Below are 24,168 nucleotides of genomic sequence, written 5' to 3'. Positions count from 1 at the left end.
TAAAGATAAGTTAGCTCGAAAAAGAGCTCAAGGGAACCTAAATGCTTGATTTAGAGGGTGGTCAAGGGATTGAAATTCAGGAATTGTTCAATTAATTATGTTAAAATAACTACCCCCTTGTTTAGGTTCATGAAAAAAATGATAAAAATTGCCCACAGTGAATAAAAACCAGAATTACTATTATAGGGGTGGTAATTTTCAACCATAAAAGACTCTTATTCAGCCAAATTTGGTGTCTTCACTTTGTTAAATCGGATTTTAAGAGTAACAAATCCTGCGCCAAGTGTTTTCCTCGAATTCTGCGGATTTTGGGCGTGTCGTCTGAGGCGCCGGACTATTAATTGCCAAAGTTGTTTGCGACGCTATGCATGGAAATTGCCTGATTTGCTTGGCCGCTGCCTGTACTTCGCACCTCCTTGTTTTCAGGCGCGGCGGAAAAAGGGTTTTGGCACCGCACTCTCGTTTGTCACAATGGACGACGCGCGAATAATACTGCCGGAACGAACACTGCATATTTCGCACTCCACACATTGAAAACAACTGCTGTTACGGTCCGCGTGACTAATGCAAACTGAGAGTTGAAAGTTGCGGCGTGAATACAGAACTAGTTTTCAATCCGGAGGAAAATTCGAAAGTAATGGAGGGCGCTTTATCAAACGAGAGATGCTTTTTTGTCTTTTTATCGTTTCATCTTCACAATGTTCGTAAAAATTTATCTGCTATAAAATAAGGAACCCTTTGGATGCTGGTGAATTAATTGAATTTTTTCATTTTGATGATTTTTATTGCCTGTGGTTTTTTCTACTGGAAAATTTCAAAACACATATTTCAATTGAATTCCATTTAAAAAAAATCATGCAAACTTTTTGCAAATACGGATTTTTAACCCTCGAATTTTTTAAATTAAAATAAAAAGCTGGGTGGCTATTGTATTTCTTAAATGTAAGATATTGCGTCAAACTTTAACTTTCTATAAACAGAGATTAACAAAGTTTGTGTAAAATTAACTTTTAATTACTAAATTACAAACAACAATTGACCAGTTGCATAAACTCTTAGTTATTGAAGCCGCCAACAGATGGCGCAACCACAGACTTTCTTAAAAATTTTGTTTTAAGCGGTTTTAAGGCACTTCCGCTGTGATTTCAGACTCAATCTAGCTACTGTGCATTCTTCAATTAATTTGCTAATTTTTGACGTGCTGAAAACCAAAATCGGTTCAGCCATTCGCCGTAGAAACGTTGGAAAAGATTTTTTTATTTAAAAAAAATAGTTCTTCACGATTCTACGGCGATTGGCTGAACCGATTTTGGTTTTCAGCACGTCAAAAAGTAGCAAATTAATTGAAGAATGCACAGTAGCTAGATTGAGTCTGAAATCGCAGCGGAATTGCCTTAAAAGCAAAAGTCTACGGTGGCGCCATCTGTTGGCGGCTTTGAACACTTAGGGTTTATGCAACTAGTGAATTTAAAGATATTTTTTAATTTTAATATTTTACTAATAATTTTAGATTTTTTTAAAAAAATATTTAAAACGAAATAAAAATTAACCTAATTTAAAATCATTGTTTTAAAAAAAACTTTTTACATTCATTTTTGTCAATTTTAAGTTATAAATAAAGTCTATGGTGTCATACTTATATTTATCTAAGAATCAGAGATATCAAATTAGGAGAACAGGAGGTATGTAAAATATATTGTATAGGAATAAGTTAACAAAGTATAGCAACATGCTTCATAGTATACTTAATTTAAATGTTGTAAAAAATAATTCAAAAAGTGTATAGCTTTTTGACAAATTAATACATGTGGGTGCCGTTTCGAATAGACAATGATTGTTGACTGTGACCGTTCAACTGGACTATCAAAGTAAATGGAGAACTTGAGCCCTTTGGTTTGCAAGCCAAAAGTCAGCGTGGTGTCGTCTCAGCATCTCAAACAAACAAACAAACAAACCAAAAAGAAAGTAAGAGAAATTCGTTCAGTCGGTGAGAGCTTGCCGGGCGGGCTGGCGAAACAAGAAGACGGAATTCGGGTGGGTCGTTTATTTACACGAGCGCCGCAGCATTCCACTGAAGAGAAAAAAGGGCGAATAAAAAAAATAAAAAAATCTCGAGATGATACCGAGGTTTGCAGCTGCAATTTTTGCCGTGATCGTTACTGTAAAACCAAATGGCGTCTGTTACCCCGAGAAATTGGCCCGTGTGTGTTTTATCTGGCCGATCGAGAGAGCAAACAATTTATCGGCCGAGGCTGGCTAAACAAGTGTGTGTGTGGCAGTCATCCCTTGCGGATTGGGCGTCGACGCGCTGACGCACCCCCGGAGCCGCGCGGCTGTTTGTTTAATCACGCCGACGGCGCTTCGCAACTAACTTCTGTTTGCCGCTGCCTTTGCCGTTCGCCAACCCAGATTTGCGTGTTATTAGCCCAAGGTGTAGAGAGTGTGTGTACGCGCGTGCCATTTTTCCCCCGCGTCTATATATCGACCCCGAGCATCATCCCCTCTCAAACGACCCTTCTCTCTCTCTCGGGCTTCGTCCGCAATTCTACCTGCCACCAGATCCGAATCTAAGGTATTTTCTGCATGCAAAGCTGCCCATTTTGCATTTTTATGCGGTGCAACGTGTAACCAAGCGGAAATTTAGTAATTTGAAAGTTGCTAGCTTTGAAAAAAATGTAAATAATTGAAAATAGCGTGCGGGTTTTTCATTTTTAGCGCAGGGTGTAGACCGTAGAGGAAGGTTTTCTTTTTTTTAAAGAAATCATGAAAAGCGGTATTTAAATATAAAGCATCATTATTTTAAATAAATCACCACTATTTTTCAGTTACAAAAATTTTACGAAACTAAAAAAACCATTATTTCGTCCAGGTCCCGGCAAAATTGCGCAACTTTCAACAACCAAACGCGAATTTCCTTGTTGCAAGAAAAGGTCAACATTCAATTCGACAATGAAAATTTGGGTATTTGTTGAGCGTTGCGCAATTTTGCCGGGACTAGGACGATTTGGTAGTTTTAGGGGAATTTTAATATCAAAGTCCATTATAGAAATTAAAAACAAAGCTATTTTGCCACTTTGTTTTGGTATTTAGAAAATTGGAAAAATTTATTGATGCTTCAATTAACTCTTTAAATTTCCAATGTCTGTTTTTGAGACCAATATTGTACGAAACAATTAAGCTTGAGAGATTATAAATCGATCTACCGAAAAAAAATCATTTTTACTGTTTTAACCTTTGCCAGAAATATTTTTTTTAGAATCTGGAAGAAGAAGAGAAAAGTTCGTGTTTTTGAAAAGTGATGTTTTTTTAAAAATTTAAATATAAAGATCAGAACAAACACCGATGCAATTAAATTTTTCTAGAATGATAAAAATGATCAATCGATCGACTCGTCTCGTTAAATACAAAATTTTCCACAAAGCAAAGATAAAAATTAAAGAAAAAACTGTATTTATAACCAAATATTAAATTTTTTATTGATTTTTTTAAACCTGTACAAAGTTATTATTAAATTATCTACTTGGTTCACATCACGCCAGGCTATAAAAAATGCAACAAATTCAACGCTAACAAACAGGAATTGGTTCAACCATGAGCTAAAATCAAGAGATAACCTTGTTTATACAATTCAAATGCAATGTTTTACACAAAATTTACATCACTTTGAATGTATTTTCTTAGCAGCTTTCGATTTCTTTCGCCGAGATCGATCCAACGGTGATTGTCACTTTTTGGGGAAACTCTTTGTTGTGAAATAAAATCGGATTTCAAGTCCTTACCATTTTAAATCGCATGCTTAACTTGCAGACACTTTCTCAAGGTTATTTTGGCTCTATCTAAACCCTTATTTATGAATTGGATTTTCCGCAATTTTCCTGTGTCGTCAATCCTCTTTAAAAAGGAATGCAACGCACTGTAAAGCTCATTATTCATAATTGCTCTGTAAATATCTTGAATAATAGTCATGCGAACAAAGGGAGAAAATAATTCCAGATGAGAATCGTGCGTTTTGCCTTGGCAGATCCGAGTTATTAGCATTCCGCACAGAGGAAGAGAATGCAACTGAAATAATAGACGTCGGGTGAAATGAGACGCGAGAGCAGATCCGAGAGGCACGGCAGCAAGTCAAACAAGACAATTTATTCGCGGTGGCTGCCAGGATATTATTACCTTGCGCAGCAAACAACAACTCGCGAATCCTCGTCTCCCGCTGCTACTGCGGATTTATCCGTGCGGCTGGCGAATTATGTTAATAGCTTGGCACGTACGCGCTGCAGGTTGCCTAATCTCGGTGGGGAGCGTGTGCGGCGCGGAATTAATTCGCGCATCCAGGCCTCGGCCCAGCACTTTATTCTGGAACGCTTCCAAAGCAATAAAAGTCGCGAGTAAATACCGGCTTAAATTTATTAATTTGTGGTTAAAACAACTCGTCGTTCTCCGTTCCCGCGCGAATATACACAGTATAATAGTACACGTCGGCGCGCGCGCGACACAAACTGTCGGGGTTCAGGCACGTAATTTGGATTCGAGGGGCAATCACTTTCCTCCGTCCCGCTCCAGCACTGAAGAAGCTTCTTCCAGACCTGCCAAAAGATTTTTATCATCATCAAAATGTGTTGACAACTAGAAACAATTTTCTTAACTTCAAATCATCACGTTTTTAACTGTCAAAAGTTGTCTAATTTGGTTAAAATTTGTTCAAATTTTAATTTTTTTGTGGTCTATTTCCTTTTTTTAAATACTTTTTCTTGTAAACTTGAATGTCAGCTTCATTCTGAATTTTAAGATTTAATTATATTCATTAATTGACCAGTTGTATAGCACCCTTAGTGTTCTAAGGCAACAACAGAGACTTCAAATTTTAATTTTACGGCACTTCAGCTGCGATTTCTGACTCAATCCTGCCAGAGTACATTTTCCACTTAAAATATTTTCTATTAACGTGCTGAAAACCTAAATTGGTTAAGCCAATCGCCGTGTAATCGTGAAAAACTATTTTTAGAAATAAAAAAATCTTTTCCGACGATTCTACTGCGAATGGCTGGACTGATTTTGGTTTTCAGCACGTCAAAAGAAAGTATATTAAATGAAGAATGCACAGCAGCAGGATTGACTCTGAAATCGCAGCGGAAGTGACTTAAAAAATAAATTTTTAAGAAAATATATGGTGGCGCCATCTGTTGGGGGCTTCGAACACTAAGTTTAATGTTTATGCAAATGGTAAATTTGAGGGGAGTACAGTAAATATTACCACCTGCGTACTCTTTTTGAATTACAAGACTCTTTTACGAGTTAAAATTCTATTTTTTTACTCTTAAAAATGCACCACGGGGAGAGGAGCCACTGAGGTTTCAAAAATTGTTCCGTAAAACCCGGAAAAATGGAAATATATTCTAGTGGAGACTGGTGTAAATATTGTTCAATTTGCTTCACCCAATGCCATTTTTGTCCTTTGACCTGTGACATTTTGTCATTTGTAATTATCGGAACCGCTTTTTACTTTTTTAATCTCATTAAAGTAAAAAAAATCATCTGACATTGTACATATTATTCAAATATTTGTGACTTCTCACCTTTGGGACTGAGCACGGGCGAGGTCTGCAAAAGCAGGGCCAGGCCTTGATCCTTTTCGAAGGGACACTTGGCACGCGTCCACACCATCAGTTCGCTCATCTTCTCGGCCAGCTCGGTGAACGTGTCAAAGTTCACCTGGCCGTTTGGCAATCTGTCCAAACAAGGAAAAATCGATGCGTTCTGCGTTAGCTGTTTATCGGAATCCGTTCGAGGGCGAAAAGGGCCCACCGGAAGGAAAAAACCCTCATGGAAAATGATGATATCGAAATTTTTAGCAGGCAAAAATGTGTGTTTTTTTGCACGACAGAGACATCAGAGAATATATAGGAATTTGAATTTTATACAAGAGATAAGAGCGGGTGAGTTGTCTGCCGATAAAAGACGAGGAAAAATTGTTAGCTGTGCAAACGTGTCGTGTCCCTGTCTAATGCACCCGGGAAATTGCGGTTGGCAACTAACTATTCCGCTCTAATTACCGTCACGGCAATCTATATGTATAACAATCAATAGAGTTCTGCAAAAACTGCCTCTTTTACCTCGAAGCAATATGTGTACTACTTTTCTATATCGCTCCAAGGGCTTAGAAAATTGATTTGATAGAGAATGGAAAAATGACAATAATAACAAGAACGAGAGCCTTGAATAGACTTAAATCAGTTATTACCTGTCACAGCAGCTTCGATTGAGTGCGAAGAGTTCCTTGAGTAGGACGCTGAAGCAGGGAACGACGACCGCGAGCCGTTCCTTCTTAGCCTTGGCGGCCGCGGCGGCCAATGTCGCCTTGTAAAACCCGTCATCCGTGGAAAGTCTGCGCAGGTCGGCCAGCTCCTCGATCTGCGCCTGGCTCCACTGAAACACAACAAGAATAATAGAACCTTTTAGTGACCTCTCACTGTAGAGTTTTAGAGTATAGCTCTCCTACTTCTGACATAAAAAAGGACAATTCCGAGGTATAAAAAACCCATCAGAATTGCAGAAACTGCACTCTCTGTTGTTGACCTCTCCTGATAGAGACTGAAGGGTTTAATGGGTGGTTGTTCACCCCATACCCCCAGTTTTTCTGACTGTTCTTTCAAAGATAGTTTTGTATCGGTGCCACATGGGGTTTCGCTATAATGTACGTGATTGTTTAATTCTCTATTGTTGTTTTTCCGTTCGAATAATTTCTAATTCATTCTTGCATTGTCGTCGCATTTGATTCGAACGCAAAATAACGATCTTACCCGAATTTCCAGGTTCAGTTGGCAAATAAATTTGATAATTCAATAAATATGACTTGTTATTTTGTATAACTCATCCCCAACGACCAAATTTGGTAGGGAACCCAACGTGACCAAATATGGGAATTTGGGTTGCTTGATCTGGCGAAGACCATTGCGTTCAAATGTGACGACGATGCAAGAATGATAGAATTATTAAAACATGCATGCGAAAACGGAAGAACAATTAAGAAAACAACAATAATCACGCCAAACGAAACGATCAAAAATAAAGAATACCAATCCCGGTGGATCCTAGGTGGAATCCCGGTGGATTCAATGTATAAATTCTCCCCAAGCCTCACAAATGAAGGAGCTGCGTGCGGCACTGCTAGAAATTGCATAGATTGGTCCATGTTAAATTTCGTTTGTTTTGTTGATAATAATTTTAGGACCCTCCTCGCTTTTGGAAAGCATTTAGTGAAGCTTAATTCATATACATAGAAATTCAACCATTCATCAGGGTCGAAAATCAAAGAGCACGACGTGAATGTTCCGTCCTAAGAAGATTACAATGACGAGCTAAAAATAGCAGCTGAAGCTGACGTTTTGGTCAAGGAATACGGGTTGTAATTTCCGCCTGGGATAAATACGCTAGCATGAACAATTTATGTCTGTGAAAAAGGCTGATCAAATTGCTGGAAAGTGGCACGTCGTGTGCAGCAGCAGCAGCAGCCGAGCTAACCTCTTTGTCCCCACTTTTCCGTTTAATTACGCAACGTCTCGGCAAGGTCGGCCGGCTGCTTTGACTCTTGCTCGTGCCTAGCCAGCCAGCGTAATGGCCAATTTGCCGACTTTGGCGGGTGGTGCACACGTCAGGGGCAATGGGGCCGCCAATCACGCCGACAAATCGATCGGCAATGTCATCAAAAATTCAGACCTTTGTCGTCTTTTGACCCTCTGCGCCTCGGCCGCGTCAAACTTGTGTGTGACATCGGTCGAACGAAAGCAAATATTTGTCGGCCCCCTCTCCCTAGAAATCGCAATTTAAATGCCCCTTGCCTCCTCAGAAACTGTGTACCTTTCAGCTGGATAATTTTCTGCCTTTGATGTGCGTGAGGAAATTCACAAAGAAGATCTCTCTCTCTCTCTCTCTCTCTCTCTCTCTCTCTCAATAGTGTACAAGGCAATCACGGAATGAAAGCTGGGTCTATTTTGGGCTCATGCCAAAAAGGGGGGAGTCTAATGAATAAATCGGCTTGCAGCAGGAAATCTCATTTTATTAGCTTGAAAATAAAATGAATAGAATTTGAGAAAAGGCAAAAGGCAATAAAAAGTGCGTAGGGGTACACGATTCTTTTATCTTGAGAAGAAATTACAAAGGAAAGCGCTAAGATTTCGAATCAAGGGGATTTTTTTTAATAAAATGAAAGCGTATGTTCGTTCCAATTAAAGTGGAATGATACTGGGCAACAATTGAAAATTATTTGAATTGTTGGATGGCAAAAACAATTGATCGATAAACAATTTGTTCAACAATTTACTATAGTAACAAAATGACCTTCCTACAGTAAAAATTCAAATTTTGCCAATTTTCTCCAAAATTTACAGTGCTCGAACACATTTTCTTGGCATATTCCGATTCCTCTCGTCGAGATCTGTCCAATTGTGTATGCCACTTATTGGGGAAACTCTTGGTTTTGAAATTAAATCGGATTTCAAGTAAGGAGACAGCCGCAGTACCATTTGAAAAGCACGCTAACTTTCCAGCCAATTTTCTCAAAAAATTACAGCGCTTCTTAGGTCAATTTAGGCTTTAACTGAATCCTAAGGGACGAGTTTATGCATTGGCAACAAGCATTTTCCAGGCTTTTGCAGTATCATTCCTATTTAATCTTTTCAATATGCAATAATCAAATCAGGACCGATAAACAATTAAATTTCAGATTTTGCCTAGTTCCCCAAAAATCTGAGATTAATTAATGATTTTTTTGTTTGATTATGATTCTTATCGTGGCGATATATTACAACGGTGTGCGAATTTTATGGAATATATTGTGATTTTACATTAAACTGCTTTAGCGTGCCAATTTTTTTTCTAAGTTAAAATTTTAAAGTTCCAAATCCAGCAAATTATAGGTTTTTCCTAGAGTACATAAGAAAATAATTAACAAATTGATTTTTCAGGATTTTGGAGTCAGTTAATCCTATCAGTTATTTAATAAAAATAAACTGTTTTCCCATACTACAAATTTTCAGACACATTTCTTATTCCAAGAAGTTCCCGGTTTCATTTAAACTTATTCCAATTTGTGTTGTAAATAACGGTTTACTAATTTGGACGCAGTAAATCTAGACAGAGCCAATCGAATATTGTTTTATTTCATGCTCTGCAATTTAAAAATAGTCCTTTTATGCAATTCACTTATATTCATTTGCTTTAAAAAGATCGAAAATTTCAACAGGAATTCGTGATTTGAAACCTGTTTGAATAATAACGATAATTTTGCACTAAAATATTTAGTAGCTTCCCTGAAAATATCCTGATATATATGCCATAACAATTGTGATCTCGGGAGCGAATGATGTGTGGGGTCTCTCAAATCCTCAGGGTTTAATAGAATTTTGAACTATGCACTGACCGTGTCGGTGAGCTTGTCGTGGGAAATGGCGTCGAAGGCGGCCACGACGGCCATGGCCGAGTTGAGATTGCCGATGCGGACGCTCTCTTTGGCGACGCTTGTCCAAAACTCGATTTCCTTGGTGCGGTCGCCGGCCTGCGAGTGCTGAAACAGGCGAATAAATTCAATTTCCTGCTGGCGCCCTTGCACTGCACACTTGAGAGACAATTTGCATTTAGAAGGGGCGGCGGCGCAGGCGGCAAAGATTTCCCCCTCGCGCGAGCGCGGAAAAAACTAATCTTTTTCGTGTCTAGATCGCATCTCTTGACTGTTTTTTCCTGATTCGATCATGCAAATGCGCGAGCCTGCCGACGGCCGTTACAATGTATTGCCATTGCCGACAGGCTGGCCGGCCGCTTAATGTAACGCTTGCTTGCAATCGTGATTTCCACTTTCGGCACCGACTTGAAACTTGGTGCAAACTCAACGGCTGATGTGATAGTCGGGAAGGAAATTGCGAAGGAGACGCCGCTCCATTCTGATTACTGCTCAACTACACTCATGATCTTATCGTGTTGGACTCGACATGGGAAAGTTGGCAGGTCTTTTAAAAGAATATATAACACACTTCTTTTAATGAGATTAAGACGGATGAAAAACTGAATTAATTTTGTTTTAAATTTCAGACGTGTTTCATGCAAAATGGCCTAATATTTTACACGCATTTTCGGTGCGTATAATAGACAGAGTCTGAGCAGGTTTAAAAGGACTTTTCACACTTTTTTCTGAAGCTAAAAAATACGTTTGTTATAATTAAAAAGCAATTCACCAGTTGCATAAACCCTAAGTGTTCGAAGCCGCAAACAGATGGCGCCACCGTAGACGTTCGATTTTAAGGCACTTCCGCTGCGATTTCAGACTCAATCTAGCTACTGTGCATTCTTCGATTAATTTGCTATTTTTTGACGTGCTGAAAACCAAAATCGGTTCAGCCAATCGCCGTAGAATCGTGAAAAAGTATTTTTTGAAATAAAAAAATCTTTTTCAACGTTTCTACGGCGAATGGTTGAACCGATTTTGGTTTTCAGCACGTCAAAAAAAGCAAATTAATTAAAAAAAACAAAATAGCTAGATTGAGTCTGAAATCGCAGCGGAAATGCCTTAAAACCACTTAAAACTAAATTTTTAAGAAAGTCTGTGGTTGCGTCGTCTGTTGGCGGCTTGGATAACTAAGGGTTTATGCAACTGGTCAATTTTCTGAAAAAAGCTGGATTTTTTTTAATCTTGATTGCACCATAAATAAATGAGAAAACGTAGCTTTATAAAAAATAAACTAAATTTAATTTATTTATCTTTCTTCAAAGCTGCAAAATTGAAACAGAGAAAACATCTTGACCTTTATGGATTTTTTTGAAACTTTCGTGTACCATCGGAATTTATAAAAAAGGCAAATAATGAATTACAGAATGAATTGGTAATGAAGGATAGATTTTTCAGCTTGCAATTTTTTACTTGCTTTTCTCGCTTTTCGTTTGTGCTCAGATAGCAATTTATCCGTCATTTCGCTTAATATTCTTCAACTTCAATGAAATACAGTGCAAACTTTTCATTTTAGCCGAGTTTCCGTTCCAAGGAATGTTAAACTGCCCAAAAAACTTATTATAACATTCATGGTAAACAACGGATTGTAGAAAAAACTAACAACTGCATCCACATATTTATATTATTTGTAAATTCCAAATTAGAAAGCAATAAAACAATCAATCAATTTTTTAATAAAATATTATCTTTTTATTTTTTATTACTAAGCAATAATTGAAATGCGATTTTATTGTTTTTAATGTCTGGATGACTGTTAATTTGGTCTGCCAATGTTTTTATTTAAGCGACATCAAAAGTGTGCAAATTGAGTCTTTTTAAGAGAAAAATTTATTTCATAGTGATTAAAAAAATAAAGTGGGTTGATGCAGGAGAAAAATTGTAGGCTTCTACTTTTAATAACTTATTCTACAGTTGGAAATAATTGAAAAAGGAGCTTTTGGTACAATTAAAATTGAAATTCTGCCAATTTTCTCCGAAATTTACAGCGCTTGGCCGCATTTTCATTATCAGATTCCGATTCCTCGATCTCGTGGAGATTTACACAACGTTAATTGACAATTTCCACAATTTCTAGGAAAGCTCTTTGTTAATCACAAGCGAAGGCACACTGCTTATTGTTATTTATAAATTCCAAGAGCAGAAATTCAGCTCACATAAACGGAAATCAAGGGTTTCATCGTTTTCACAGTTGTTTCAGCGTGCATGGGGATGAAACTTGTTCAAATGAACATTTCGCGGAATTCTAACCTCATTATTTGCCCTAGCGTCTGGCTGCTGCTGCTTCTGCTGGTATTTTCAAACACACAAAAGAGAGCAGCCCCGAGGGCAACTCGCCTGCCTGCTGCTTCTTTCCACGGGAATTTCATTTCCTTGGCTAATGAGAATTAAATGAAAACACGCGTCTTGAAAACAAACGCCAACATAAATAAGCCCGAGAGAAATGCACGACCGTAATTAATGTATGTGTGTGTGAGCGGCGCGGCGCCAGGAGGAAGGAAATTAAGATATGGACCGCGTGCCGCGGGGATAAATTACCCAAGCGCCACGCGCTTTTTAATTATTAACACGAAGAGAGCCTTTCATGTGGAGAGACGCGCTCTTCTTCGTCCGGCAAACACTCGGCGAAGAAGGGCAAAGCAAACAATGACATGCCGCAATAATCAGCACAATGGCTTCCTTTCTTGGCACAAAAGCCGGCGTCTCCGCACAATTTTTCACTAATTTGCTCAACTTTTCGCATAAATTTTAGAGTGGTGTTTCAAGTTTGCTCCTGCCGAGACACCAGGGAACCCATTTGAAACGGAAGAAACGCCGTGGGATTCAATACAAACAGCACAGAGTTCAGGCATAATACTCGAGAGATTGGAAACTTTTGGAAGTTGCTCTTAAGGTGAAAACGGATTGAAAGTAAATATTTTACGGAGGAACACTGAATTAATTTTAAAGTTCACGGTGAGGGCTGTCGAATATTTGGATAGTCGAATAATTTTGCTGAGGTTCCAACCGTCACGGGACCATCAGATGAGCCGCAAAATTCCAGTGAATATTTTTATTCTGACGAAACGGCATTAATATTGACGAAACAACGTCCTGGCCGCCATCTTTGTCCAGCGCTTTCCGATTAAAGTGGAATAATACAGGGTAACAATTGAAAATTATTTAAATTGTTGGATGCCTTAAACAATTGACCGATAAACAATTTGTTCAATAATTTGCAATAATAAAAATGACCTTCCTACAATAAAAATTCAAATTTTGCCAATTTTCTCCAAAATTTACAGTGCTTGAACATATTTTCTTGGCATTTTCCGATTCCTCTCGTCGAGATCTGTCCAACGGTGTATGCCACTTATTGGGGAAACTCTTGCTTTTGAAATTAAATCGGATTTCAAGTAAGGAGACAGCAATTACCATTTGAAAAGCACGCTATCTTTGCAGCCAATTTTCTTGAAAAATAACAGTGCTTCTTAGGTCAATTAAGGCTTTAACTGAATCCTAAGGGACGAGTTTATGTATTGGCAACAAGCATTTCCCAGGCTTTTCCAGTATCATTCCTCTTTAAAAAAAAAAAAACCAAAGCAAAGCAAATGTACATATTTTTACATTGATAATTCCATTTGCCAACTCGTGTCCCTTTTGCCGCTTTTGTGCGACATTATTGGCAATTCAGAATCTGATTGATTGCAGGAATTTTCCGTTCCAATTTGCGGCCATTGTTAGCGGCAATAATTGCGTGCCTTTGTGCAGAAAGAGCTGCTTTCAATGCAACTGCCCAATTAATTGATAATCAAGGCAGCAAAAACAAAGCTGTGTTGTGTTCTCTCCTCCAGATCGAAATAATAATAATTATTCATGCCTGGGTGCCGAGAAAACATTGCTGGCAGCGCCGACGAGAGATGTTTCCGCCTCCTCCCCGTGGCTGCGGTGCAAAAACCAGTGTGTACGTACTTTTTCGCTGATGTTCACTGAATAATTGATCGCGTACGTATACGTTGAAACGAAACGCGCGCACAATAGCTGTTTGCCAAAAACAGCACTGTGAAATTTTAAATAAAGCCGAGAGTGACAGTGAACACTGCTGGGCTTTTCAAAAAGGAAACGACGCAAGTGCTGATTTTTGCCGATGGAAGCAATTTACTCTGAAAGGCTTGCCAATCCATAGCGTGAAATGATTGGAAAAAGCGTGTGAAATATTCATGTTTCAGAAATTTATTCCTGCCCCAATTTAATATTTGCGTTTGATTTCATCAATTTCACGACGCAACCATAAGCAAGATTTGTAATTAAAATTAATCAAAGTATTGATAAATAAAGACTTTTCATTTTCCTTGATTTAATTAAAACTTTGGTTCATTTATTAGGGCCTTCTGGCTGTAACAAGGAACAGACCGACAGACTTTATCTTAGTTTACATTAATAAATATTAAAATATGCAAAACGCTTTATTAAAACAAAATTAAACCTTTCAAGGTTTAATTAAATTTTGTTGCTAAATGTATTTAAAAATGAAATGTTTATTTTTTTTAAATTTAAAATTAAATTTTGACTTTTTATTTGAAATGTAAATTTAAATTTAAGTCTTTATAATACTTTTTATATATATATATAAGTTTGCGGGTACTCCCTGTAATCTAAAGATACGATTTATACATTTCCAGAGTCTGTGTAGAAAAGAGTCATAAGTATAATGAACTTAAGAATTACGAATTATTGGTTTAATTATTTCATGCAAAGAAGAAAAAATGTGCCTCCAATTCTTGATCATTAGCAAACATTATATGAGAATTTTGTAAGAGAAAATTTTCGAAAGAATCTGCCTCCGTTTCACGCAATTTTGTTTTCAAATGGCAAAAACCTGCCTAATTTCGCTTTCAAATTGTAGGTGTTTGACGTCTAATAATTATAATAAATAAAACTACTGTATAAACAAGACCGACTTGAATATTTTTAAACAAATTTCCGAATTAATCGCCAAAAATGCAGTCAATTTGCTGTGAATTCTCGAGTTTCCACTCAAGATGTAAATTTTTAGGTAATGATGAAATTAGACCATTAAAATCAACGTTTTCTGGTCTTCCATATTTTCCTTGGAAGGGTTCAAGAAACTTGAAAAACGATAAAAATTATAAACTATGTGGTGCCTTGCAAATTCCAGAAGATAAATGAAAAAAAAAATCGAAAGATCAATTGAACTTTAAAAAAATCAACCGTCCGAAACACGAAAAATACCGAACTTCTTTTAACTGAGATCTCTTATCCAGGAAACCAACTTTCGGATCGAAATTCCAGTCCAATAAAACATAAATGCGTTTCCTCTATTTCATTTTTTTTATATTCAATTCAATTAAGACCAGTTCTCCTTCAAATTCCGAAACAAAAATTTCCTAATTTGCATTATGCATCCCTATTAATTTTAAATTAAATTTCCAAGCAAAATACTAATTTAAAATACAATTTTTTGAATATTAATGATCAAAATTTAAAAAATAAAAAGTCCCATTTCACATTTGACGGAATTCCTCCACCAATAACTCCCGAATTGTCTCTTATTTCCTCTCTCCCTACTTTTCCTTCCAAAATTATTTGACACTTAGCTCCTTGGGGACAAAATCAATTGTTCTGCGACTGTCATGTTCAGCGTGCAGGCTGACAATGAGACTCACTTTGAGGACGTGCGTGGCGACGAGGGCGGCCAGCCGGTCGAACCAGTCGGCGTAGTTCTCCAGGTTGGTGCTGGTGCGTTTGGCCTCCCTCAGGCTCGAGTGCAGGTTCGCCTCCCTGGCGAACGCCTGCACAAACTCCTCAGGGCCGACGAAGGAGAGCCGCTCGAGCTCGAGGACTGCCAGGGCGGCGGCCATGCGCGCCGGGCTGCCGCTCGCTGCCGTCAACTCGGCCTGCCGACACACAAAACGCACAAACAAAATTATATTGAGATTGATGCTCACGCACCCGCAATTTGCATTCGGCTGGGGATGGGGACTAGCTCCACTTAATTTTGAATAAGCGCCTTCCTGACGCAAAATGACGCTGGTTATAAATCCTTCTCGCCCGTAATTTCTAGCAGCGTATGATGAGAAGCTTTGGATTTATTTCATTTGGTGAAAGAGATTAAAGAAGACTGTCAACACATTTTGATAAATTTTATGGATAGTTTTAAGCAAAATCAAGGATTATGAAAAAAATATTTACGAAATATCAATTTTTAATTTATGGTAACCTTTTTAAAATTTATCTTCTGGTGGTACAATTTTAAATCAAATGCACTCGAATCGGCACCGAATTTGAGGTCAATTTTGTCAAGGTGCAAGGTCATTTTAATTCATATATCTGAATATTTTAGTGGTTTTTGTTAAAGGATCCTTTAAAAATCGGAAAATTCTTTAAAACTTAGTCCGAAAAACGTGTGAAAGACGTGAGATGTTTGGAAATTTCAGAGTGATTTCCACATTAGTTTTTAAAGTGGAATGATACTGGGCAACAATTGAAAACTATTTAAATTGTTGGATACTTTAAACAATTGACCGATAAACAATTTGTTCAACAATTTGCAATAATAAACATGGACCTTCCTACGGTAAAAATTCAAATTTTGCCAATTTTCTCCAAAATTTTGAGTGCTTGAACGCCTTGAACATATTTTTTTGTCATATTCCGATTCCTCTCGTCGAGATTTGTCCAACGGTGTATGCCACTTATTGGGGAAACTCTTGGTTTTGAAATAAAATCGGATTTCAAGTAAGGAGACAGCCATTGCCATTTGAAAAGCACGGTAACTTTCCAGCCAATTTTCTCAAAAAATTACAGCGCTCCTTAGGTCAATTTAGGCTTTAACTGAATCCTTAGGGATGAGTTTATGCATTGGCAACAAGCATTTTCCAGGCTTTTCCAGTATCATTCCTCTTTAAAAAAATCCAACTTTAAATTAAAAAAAAAAGATTTTTGCACATATTTTCCCAGCCAAAGCGTCAGAATAACAAAAACTGCACAGCACAATACTCTCGTCTTGACCTCCCCTTAAGAACTGAAGGGTTTAAAATGTTCACACCCAACCCGTTCATCCCCTTGCTACAATTTTTAAAAGCAAAAAACCCGTTTTGATAATTATTTCCAGAATTTTATTTCATACAAAATTTCTGGTTGTTTGCGGCTATAATGGACTGGGGATGCCGTTGTTAAAAGAATTAATAACTTTCAGTTTATTATGCAAAGTTGTATGAAATTATCTGACTTTCACAAAGTCTTCGCTACAAAAAATCACATTCAATTATCGCATCGCCTCGAAAAATAAAGTTAGAAGAGCTGCAGGGGCCGTGAGGCGCCAAGGAGCGGCAATCCAAACTTTTTTAATTCGAGATTTAGCTCTGGCCTAGCACCTGCGCGTTCAATTTGCTTGAGATCCAAAAGTGGCTGGCTTCGTTATTCGCACAACAGCTGGCGCCGAAGCCAAGATATAACTTTTCAGCCTATCAAAACTAATTTAACAGTTTAATTAGTCTACCTCCTGAAGCCAGGAAGGTTTCTATGAAATTGAAAAGCGAACAATGGTTTGAAGGGGTAAATAGCTTTTGCCGTTGTAAAAAATTCAATTTTCCTTCACAATGGGACGGAGAAGGGAAAAATCTAGGCTATCGGTAAACTTTTGAACTTTTCATCCTATTGATTGGTATTTTTATAATGGTTCCTATTATTTGCGTCGTTCATTTTTCTCTAACAATTAGAATCAGCGGGGACCAGATTCATGCGACGCGTTCGGTGGAGTATGGCGCGAAAAAACGGTCACGAGAAAATACTCAAAAAGAACCAAGTTTTCGTCAATATTGTGACATAATTTTCATTACTTGTACTAATTGTGTCTTTTGGACCGTAGAAACAAATGCCTGACACTCGTACGGCAATCCAAAGAGAGCTCTCTGTTTCCCAAATTCAGACGCCGTCTTGGATCTGCGCAGTGGGAACTAATTTTATCGCACATCTGGACCCCGCTGCTTAGAATATCAAGTTGGTTTTCAGCATTTTTCTGAGTTTACCGCAAAACCCTCAAAAGTGGAATTATTTACAAATTCTTCGCCATTTATTTATAGATTATTTTGCTTTAAATGAGCCAAAAATGTTCCCTTTTGTTTTGGTTTAATTATCAGCTGGCAGATTTAAGCAAATAATAATAATTTTCCTTTGCTAAATCATACTTTTAGCGTTTGATGCTAGATTTAAAAATATGAACAACATTTAAAAAACGGCTATACATAGCTTTTGATATTTTTCCACATCATAATCTGCCTCCTCTTCTCAAGCGGACAAACCCCTTCGATATAAAAGCTGAAGTTCATATTGTGCGTATCTTTTCTTCATTCTGGCCACGTTCTCGAGCCGATCGTGATAGATATAAGTGTATCGTTATCACAAAGCGTGGGCGGTGCGTATTGATTGACAGGTGCCAGCTCAAATTCGCTAAATACACAATTTGGGAGAAAGCATGCAGCGACGTCGTTGGCAGGCGACAATTTGGGTGCGAAAGCCGGCACAGAGCGCACCCCCGGCCGAGCGGAATAATGGAGTTGAAAGCAGTGCAAATTGTTTTCCTCGAACAGCAGGCCGGAATTATTACACCGACGTGGCGGCGGCACTGCCATGGCCCATTTTTGCCCGGCGTGCCACCTGCTGTTGCGAAAGCGTTCGCCTGGAACGGCGGCGGCGGCGGGGGTGGCGGCACTGGGGGTGGCGACGCAGCAGACGAACCAGGCATGCAGCCACTTTTCCTTCCGCTTTTGTTGCCCGTCCGCCCGCTCAGCGCACAAAGCCTTTTGGAAATTCATTATTCTTCTTTAACACGCGCACGATTTCGCCATTCAAATTTAATTTTCGCCGCTGACGCGCTTACTGCATTAAAAAACCTCCGCTCGCGAGTGTCATTATGCTCTTTGCCGCGTGCGACAAACGCTCAAAGTGCGCACTGAATATACGTACGTCCTTTGATGTGGCACGCTATAAAGGAATTTGCGCCTAACAATACCCTGATGCAATACATATTTAACAAGGGATTAAAACGACTATGCAAATTTAAATTGCTTAGAAAAATTGAAGTTTGATTTGCGAAACACATAATTCTATAGGCTGTTAATTTTAGATGATCAACTATACAAATCATTTTGAGGTTATCAAATTGGCGCTCGTAATGTAATTTTAACCATATTAAACTATAATTTAAGACGTCTAACAGCGACAAAAGTGAATAAAAACCGTGTAAAACCGCCCTGCATAAGCATAATAATGATAAATTTGAAGCGAGAAACCATCTAATTTGTTTAATTTCGCATAAAACTTGTCTTGAGGAAAAAAATAATGTGCCATTGTGTGTGAGAAATTGACTGTTTCGCTGTGGCAGTGACGAATCCCAGCAACCCATCGTGGAAACTATAGCGACCAAAAAATACCAAACAAAATGTGGCATAAAATTATTGGATAACTAAGAAAAATCTAAAAAATAACTCAATTAAAAAAATAAAAATAAAATACACGAAATTGTAAATTACTTTTTTAATCACACCAAAATGGCACCTTAACAAGAAGTGAAGCGTTGAATTTCATTTTCCGGGCAAATTAAATGAGGCCTGAGGGGCTGAAACATTGTGCTCTTTTAGTTCGAGAACAAGCTAGGACTCGTTTCCTCTTTCATTTAACCATCCAACCTTGTTAATGAGCCTCATGAAGCTAATTTTTGCTTAAAACAATATTTTTTCCTGAGTATTAGATTTAATAAAAGGGATATTATGCTAAAATATAATCTCGTTCTAAAGAAGCTGTTCCAGAGTTTCCAAACCCTTTATACAGCCTCATTAGAAGATTTTTCCTCCTGCAAAGGATTTTAACTCACCCTCACTGGCCTTGGAAATATCTTGACTGCACTCATCTGCGGATGTGAAGTGCAATCGTAATGAGAAACAGTGATGGATTATCCAAACATATCCCTCTCCAATTTATTCGATGAAACTATCGATTTTTATACTTTCTGGTATAATAATTTAATACTTAGGCTAATTGCAACCTTCTAAAACATAAAAAATTAATCATCAACAGAGTTGCAAAAATTCCACATTTAAAAGAAAAATGCAGTGCATTGTTAAAAACCGGGTTTTTCAATTTTTACCAGTTTTTTTGCAGGCCATGTTTGCACCTCAGTTTTCAATAATTTTCTAATTATCAGATCATGACCTCGACTTGAAAAATTGTCAGAGATAAATTTTTGGAGAAATTGAGACAGCACATAGCAATTTAAAAGAAAAAATCTGCACATTAGAGGATATTTTCATCATTTTCGACCGCACTTTTTAAATTTCCATAGGGGGGAAATGAAATAAGTTAATTTTTTGCAATTCTTGCGCAAGAAATTGGTAAAAACCAGTGTAGAAAAAACCGGGTGGTATGCAAATAATGCACCCCTGATCATCAATCCTTTTCGGGACAAATTAGCAGTGCTGGAGGGTAAAATTCGAGTTTGAATTAGTTCCTGCACCAGATCGCATCTTTGAGGGCGCGGCGTTTTTTGAATTGTTAATATGTACAAAGAATGTTTCTGGGGCTCTCAGAGTGTCCGGAATATAATTTGATAATTTAATGTAAAATTTATTATTTTCAAAGACTTGCAGTTAAATTTAATAAAGTTGTATAATTTCACCTTTTACAGTGGCAAGTTTAGAAGGAATTAAAGAGAAAAAAATGATTCTTCCAACATCCCGACAGTTCGATAATTTCTAAAAATATTTTTGAAATCACCTAAAAACGACTGATTCTTGTTTTTCAACCATCAGAAAGTCAAATCTGGCGTTAATTTCCGTTTAGTTTACTTCCTTACTGGAAAACAATAAAGACGTCGGTTGAAATGCCGTTAAAACCAAAACGTCGATAAAGCAAGTTTAATGCGTCCTGCATGTTTGTCCCCTTGATTGGATGCAGCTGTGCTATAAAAAACGCATCAAAAAGTTTTACATTCGAAACTGGAATGGGCTGCAGTGCAGTTGCGTTCGAATCGATGCTCCGATCGGCGGTGCAAATTGCAAATTGTACCACTGTCATATTCGCGAATATTCGCATCTGCATGGACAAACTGCTGTTTTCATCACTGTGCGGTTGCCGAGCAAAAGCGATTTGCTACTGCGGCGTACAAGCTCGGGGGAGCCGTTTCGACAGAAAAAGAGCAGCGGATGAAAGCAAATAAATTAATCCGAGAGCGGCGAAACAAAGTATAGACAAGAAAGACCTTTGCTCGCAACAAGATAACACGACTCCTCCTCCTCGAGATGGGAAATAAAGCCGGGCGGCAGCTAGAGAAACCGTTACTATTTTTATAGCGAGTTAAGGGTTTCGCTGTTTAGAGAAAGAAAGAGAGAGAGAAAGGGCAAATAGACGTTGTGTGTCTTCCACTTAGACGGGCCAAAATAATGAGAGCGGGAGAAAGCGGAAGCCCCAGGGAGAAATGCAAAGATCAAGTAAAAAAATACGAGTGCCGAGTAAAAAGTTTGAAAGACGCACTTCGCAAGGAAATCTTACAATCAGCACACAGCATGCTTTTAAGGAGACCCGAATTTTAATCCGTCACGTCGTGCTGCGCGTTAAATATGACGGAGAAAGGGGGCACTGTGATATCTTTGCTTTTCGCACAGCTTGGTTTCACTTTTTTGTTTGTATATCTCTATTTTCTTGAACTTATAGTGACCGTGAATGATGTCCAGAACCTTTTAAGGCAGATAATTTATTTTTAATTTAATTCTCGTGCTTCACAAAAGATTCCAAACTATTGTGTTCCTAAAAAAGATTTATGCTTCAAACCAAAGCCTCATTTTCCACAACATTTCTTGAATTAAATAAGTTTTCAAATAAATACATGTATTTCGTGTTCCAAACTCTAAGAAACCATTCAGCAATAAAACATTTTTATAAATGATAAATTTTCGCTCAGACATGACAGCGAATGGGGGCCCGTGAGCTCTGAGGTCAGTTATTGTTCTTCACGGAAAAATGGCAATTCCCCAGCCATCGTGCGCAGGGGAGGGGGAGCAAATGAGGGAAATAACACGCTCTTGGCCCCCCTCCACTCGCAGTGGCAGAGACAAATTCCAAATTCTCCGCTTTCTCGCTACTCCAGCTGACTGGAGGGACAAATTGGTGGACATCTCTGACTGGTTGGCCCAAAAAACCGTCTTAACAAAGGAGATTAGCCTAATCTAATAAATTTGACAGTATAAAAGGGAGTAGACCTTTTAACTGTCATTTTTGTCCCAATTTCGGTGTCATGGTTCCATTGTTTGGCCTGTGATGGCAATAAAAAACAAATATTTTAACTCTGCGTGTTTGATCTTCTGTTAAAAATATTTAATTGGGTAAAATCTCTAGTAAGAAAATCCCAACGCTTTTTAAAAAATAGAATAAAATTCAATTTTTGGAGCTGTTTTTTTAACAATCAATTATTTCTAAAATGAATTCACAACACTCTTACCCTGCGAATGATAGCCAAAAATTTGACAATCCTAATGCCTACTGGAAAGTCAGTATCGAATATAAAATACCCCACCAGTGCGTGTGTATAGCGAAATAATTGGACGCTTCCGCATCCAATCCGATCCAATCGCATTGATTTGTCACGCTCGAGCAAAGCAATCGAGCACTGTTTCATTTTAATTCGGTTTGATGCCGCAGTTTGGTGTGGAACTGGAAACTTGGTATATACTAATTGTAATTGACTGCCACTGGATCCCGTATTTAAAAAAAATACCAACCCACGCAGTGAGTATTTCTCTGCGCAAATCGCAAATACAGTGTGCAAAATCCACACGGCTTTGCTGATGTGCTTTTTGTTTGAGTTTCCAGAATTGACTCCTGGTTAAGTGAATTTTTGAGCACTAAAAAATGAGAATTTGCAATCACTCTATTTTCTCTGGCTAAGTAGAAAGTAACACTTTTGACGAGAGTTCAACGGATTTTAAGAAAACGTTTCGGTTTTGTAGACCACTCAAGTTGAATAATAATTCATCTTTTTTAAATCTAGATCAGGAGAAGGTATTGTAATAAAAAACTGAAAATTTGGAGATTTTTTCCGTTTCTTTAGAGTTTTAGGATTTTTGGAATAATTGACCAGTTGCATAAACCCTTAGTTATTGAATCCGCCAACAGATGGCGCAACCACAGACTTTCTTAAAATTTTTGTTTTAAGCGGTTTTAAGGCATTTCCGCTGTGATTTCAGACTCAATCTAGCTATTTAGCTTTTTTTAATTAATTTGCTAATTTTTGACGTGCTGAAAACTAAAATCGGTTCAGCAATTCGCCGTAGAAACGTTGGAAAATATTTTATTATTTCAAAAAATAGTTTTTCACGATTCTACTGCGATTGGCTGAACCGATTTTGGTTTTCAGCACGTCAAAAAATAGCAAATTAATCGAAGAATGCACAGTAGCTAGATTGAGTCTGAAATCGCAGCGGAAGTGCCTTAAAATCGAAAGTCTACGGTGGCGCCATCTGTTGGCAGCTTCGAACATTTAGGGTTTATGCAACTGGTGAATTGTCTAAATTTTTGAACCATTGGATCCTTGAAAAAAATTACTATCTACACCGTATAAAAACCAAGAGACGTAAAAGAATTAAATAGGCAGTCATGAAACTGTCGGTTAAAATTTTTTAAATTTGTAAATGAATTTAAAATAGAAAAAACCGACCAAATTTGATTGACGTTTTTTAAACTGCCAACTTTTAATCTAACATTTTCGGCAGAGCAATAGAATAATTTTCCTAATCCATTCAAGACCGTTCAAATCGATTTTTTCCGTCTGAGTGAGCGAAAAAAATCATCCTTAACAATATTATAGCATGTATGTGAATATTTTTAGCTGTTTAGGCTGTGTACGACTCGACTAGCTTTTGATTTACCGATGTTTCAGCGACTTGATCGCTTGTACAAACCATTCCAAGGAGCCTAAAATTCGAAATCGATTGTATTCTGCGAGTGTATTTCTACCTGAAGGAATCGGCTTTCGTTTCGACGGAGGAAGTTTCCTCGTATAAAAGTCACTCGACGATTGCACGCTAGAACAGACTCGCCTTTGGTTCTCGAGAGCGAGCAAGAGAGACAGGAAGAAAGAGAGGGAAAGCGTCCTACACGAGAGTTGGCAATCAAAGCTCGAGACAAGAAAATCCTATATCGCTTCGATTCCAGTTATTCGCACTCGACGAGGAGCTGTCAGGAAAATCTCGACTTTGCCTTCTCGGCGCGTCGGAGAAAGCTATAACACACTAACCGAGCGCGTTGCGAGATGCAAGCCCAGCGAGGCAAGCACCTGCGAAAATGCAAAATCGATAAAAGGGAAGCAGCTGACTGCCGGCGGCGCCCGACCGGTGCATTTCCAGCGTGTCGGGGTGCGTTAGTTTGTTTGTTGTTTGCCCAACACTTCCATTTCTATCTATTTATTTGCTCCAACTCTATTGCTTTTTCTATCACCTTCCTACCCCTGAATATTGAATGGAAGAGGTCACGTCAGGCACGTGTTGAATGCAGAAATTATCCTTTGTTTGCATAGTAAGATGGTAATAAAACAATCCAATTCCATTCGTTAATTAAAGATTATAAAGAGTATGCAATCCGCTTAGCACAATAGCTGTGCCGGTTGCATACACATTTATTTTCGA

General features: G+C 38.0%; 1 protein-coding gene across 12 annotated transcripts in view; it reads right to left on the bottom strand.

Moving 5' to 3' along the window:
- Window positions 1–4,386: 4,386 nt before the first annotated feature.
- The window catches only part of LOC135946729 (ras-GEF domain-containing family member 1B-like), a 42,645-nt gene continuing 22,863 nt past the window's right edge, over window positions 4,387–24,168 (bottom strand). For all 12 annotated transcript variants that reach the window (XM_065495069.1, XM_065495073.1, XM_065495075.1 and 9 more), the window contains exons 6-10: window positions 15,160–15,390; window positions 9,416–9,559; window positions 6,239–6,423; window positions 5,574–5,725; window positions 4,387–4,583 (exon numbers count right to left, since the gene is read on the bottom strand). In XM_065495069.1, coding sequence (XP_065351141.1) covers window positions 4,537–4,583; window positions 5,574–5,725; window positions 6,239–6,423; window positions 9,416–9,559; window positions 15,160–15,390 — 759 coding nt within the window. In that variant the 3' untranslated portion in view covers window positions 4,387–4,536. The remainder of the gene's footprint in view (window positions 4,584–5,573; window positions 5,726–6,238; window positions 6,424–9,415; window positions 9,560–15,159; window positions 15,391–24,168) is intronic.

Source organism: Cloeon dipterum, chromosome X (assembly GCF_949628265.1).
Source record: "Cloeon dipterum chromosome X, ieCloDipt1.1, whole genome shotgun sequence".
Lineage (NCBI taxonomy): Eukaryota > Metazoa > Arthropoda > Insecta > Ephemeroptera > Baetidae > Cloeon > Cloeon dipterum.
This window is presented reverse-complemented; position numbering and strand designations above follow the sequence as displayed.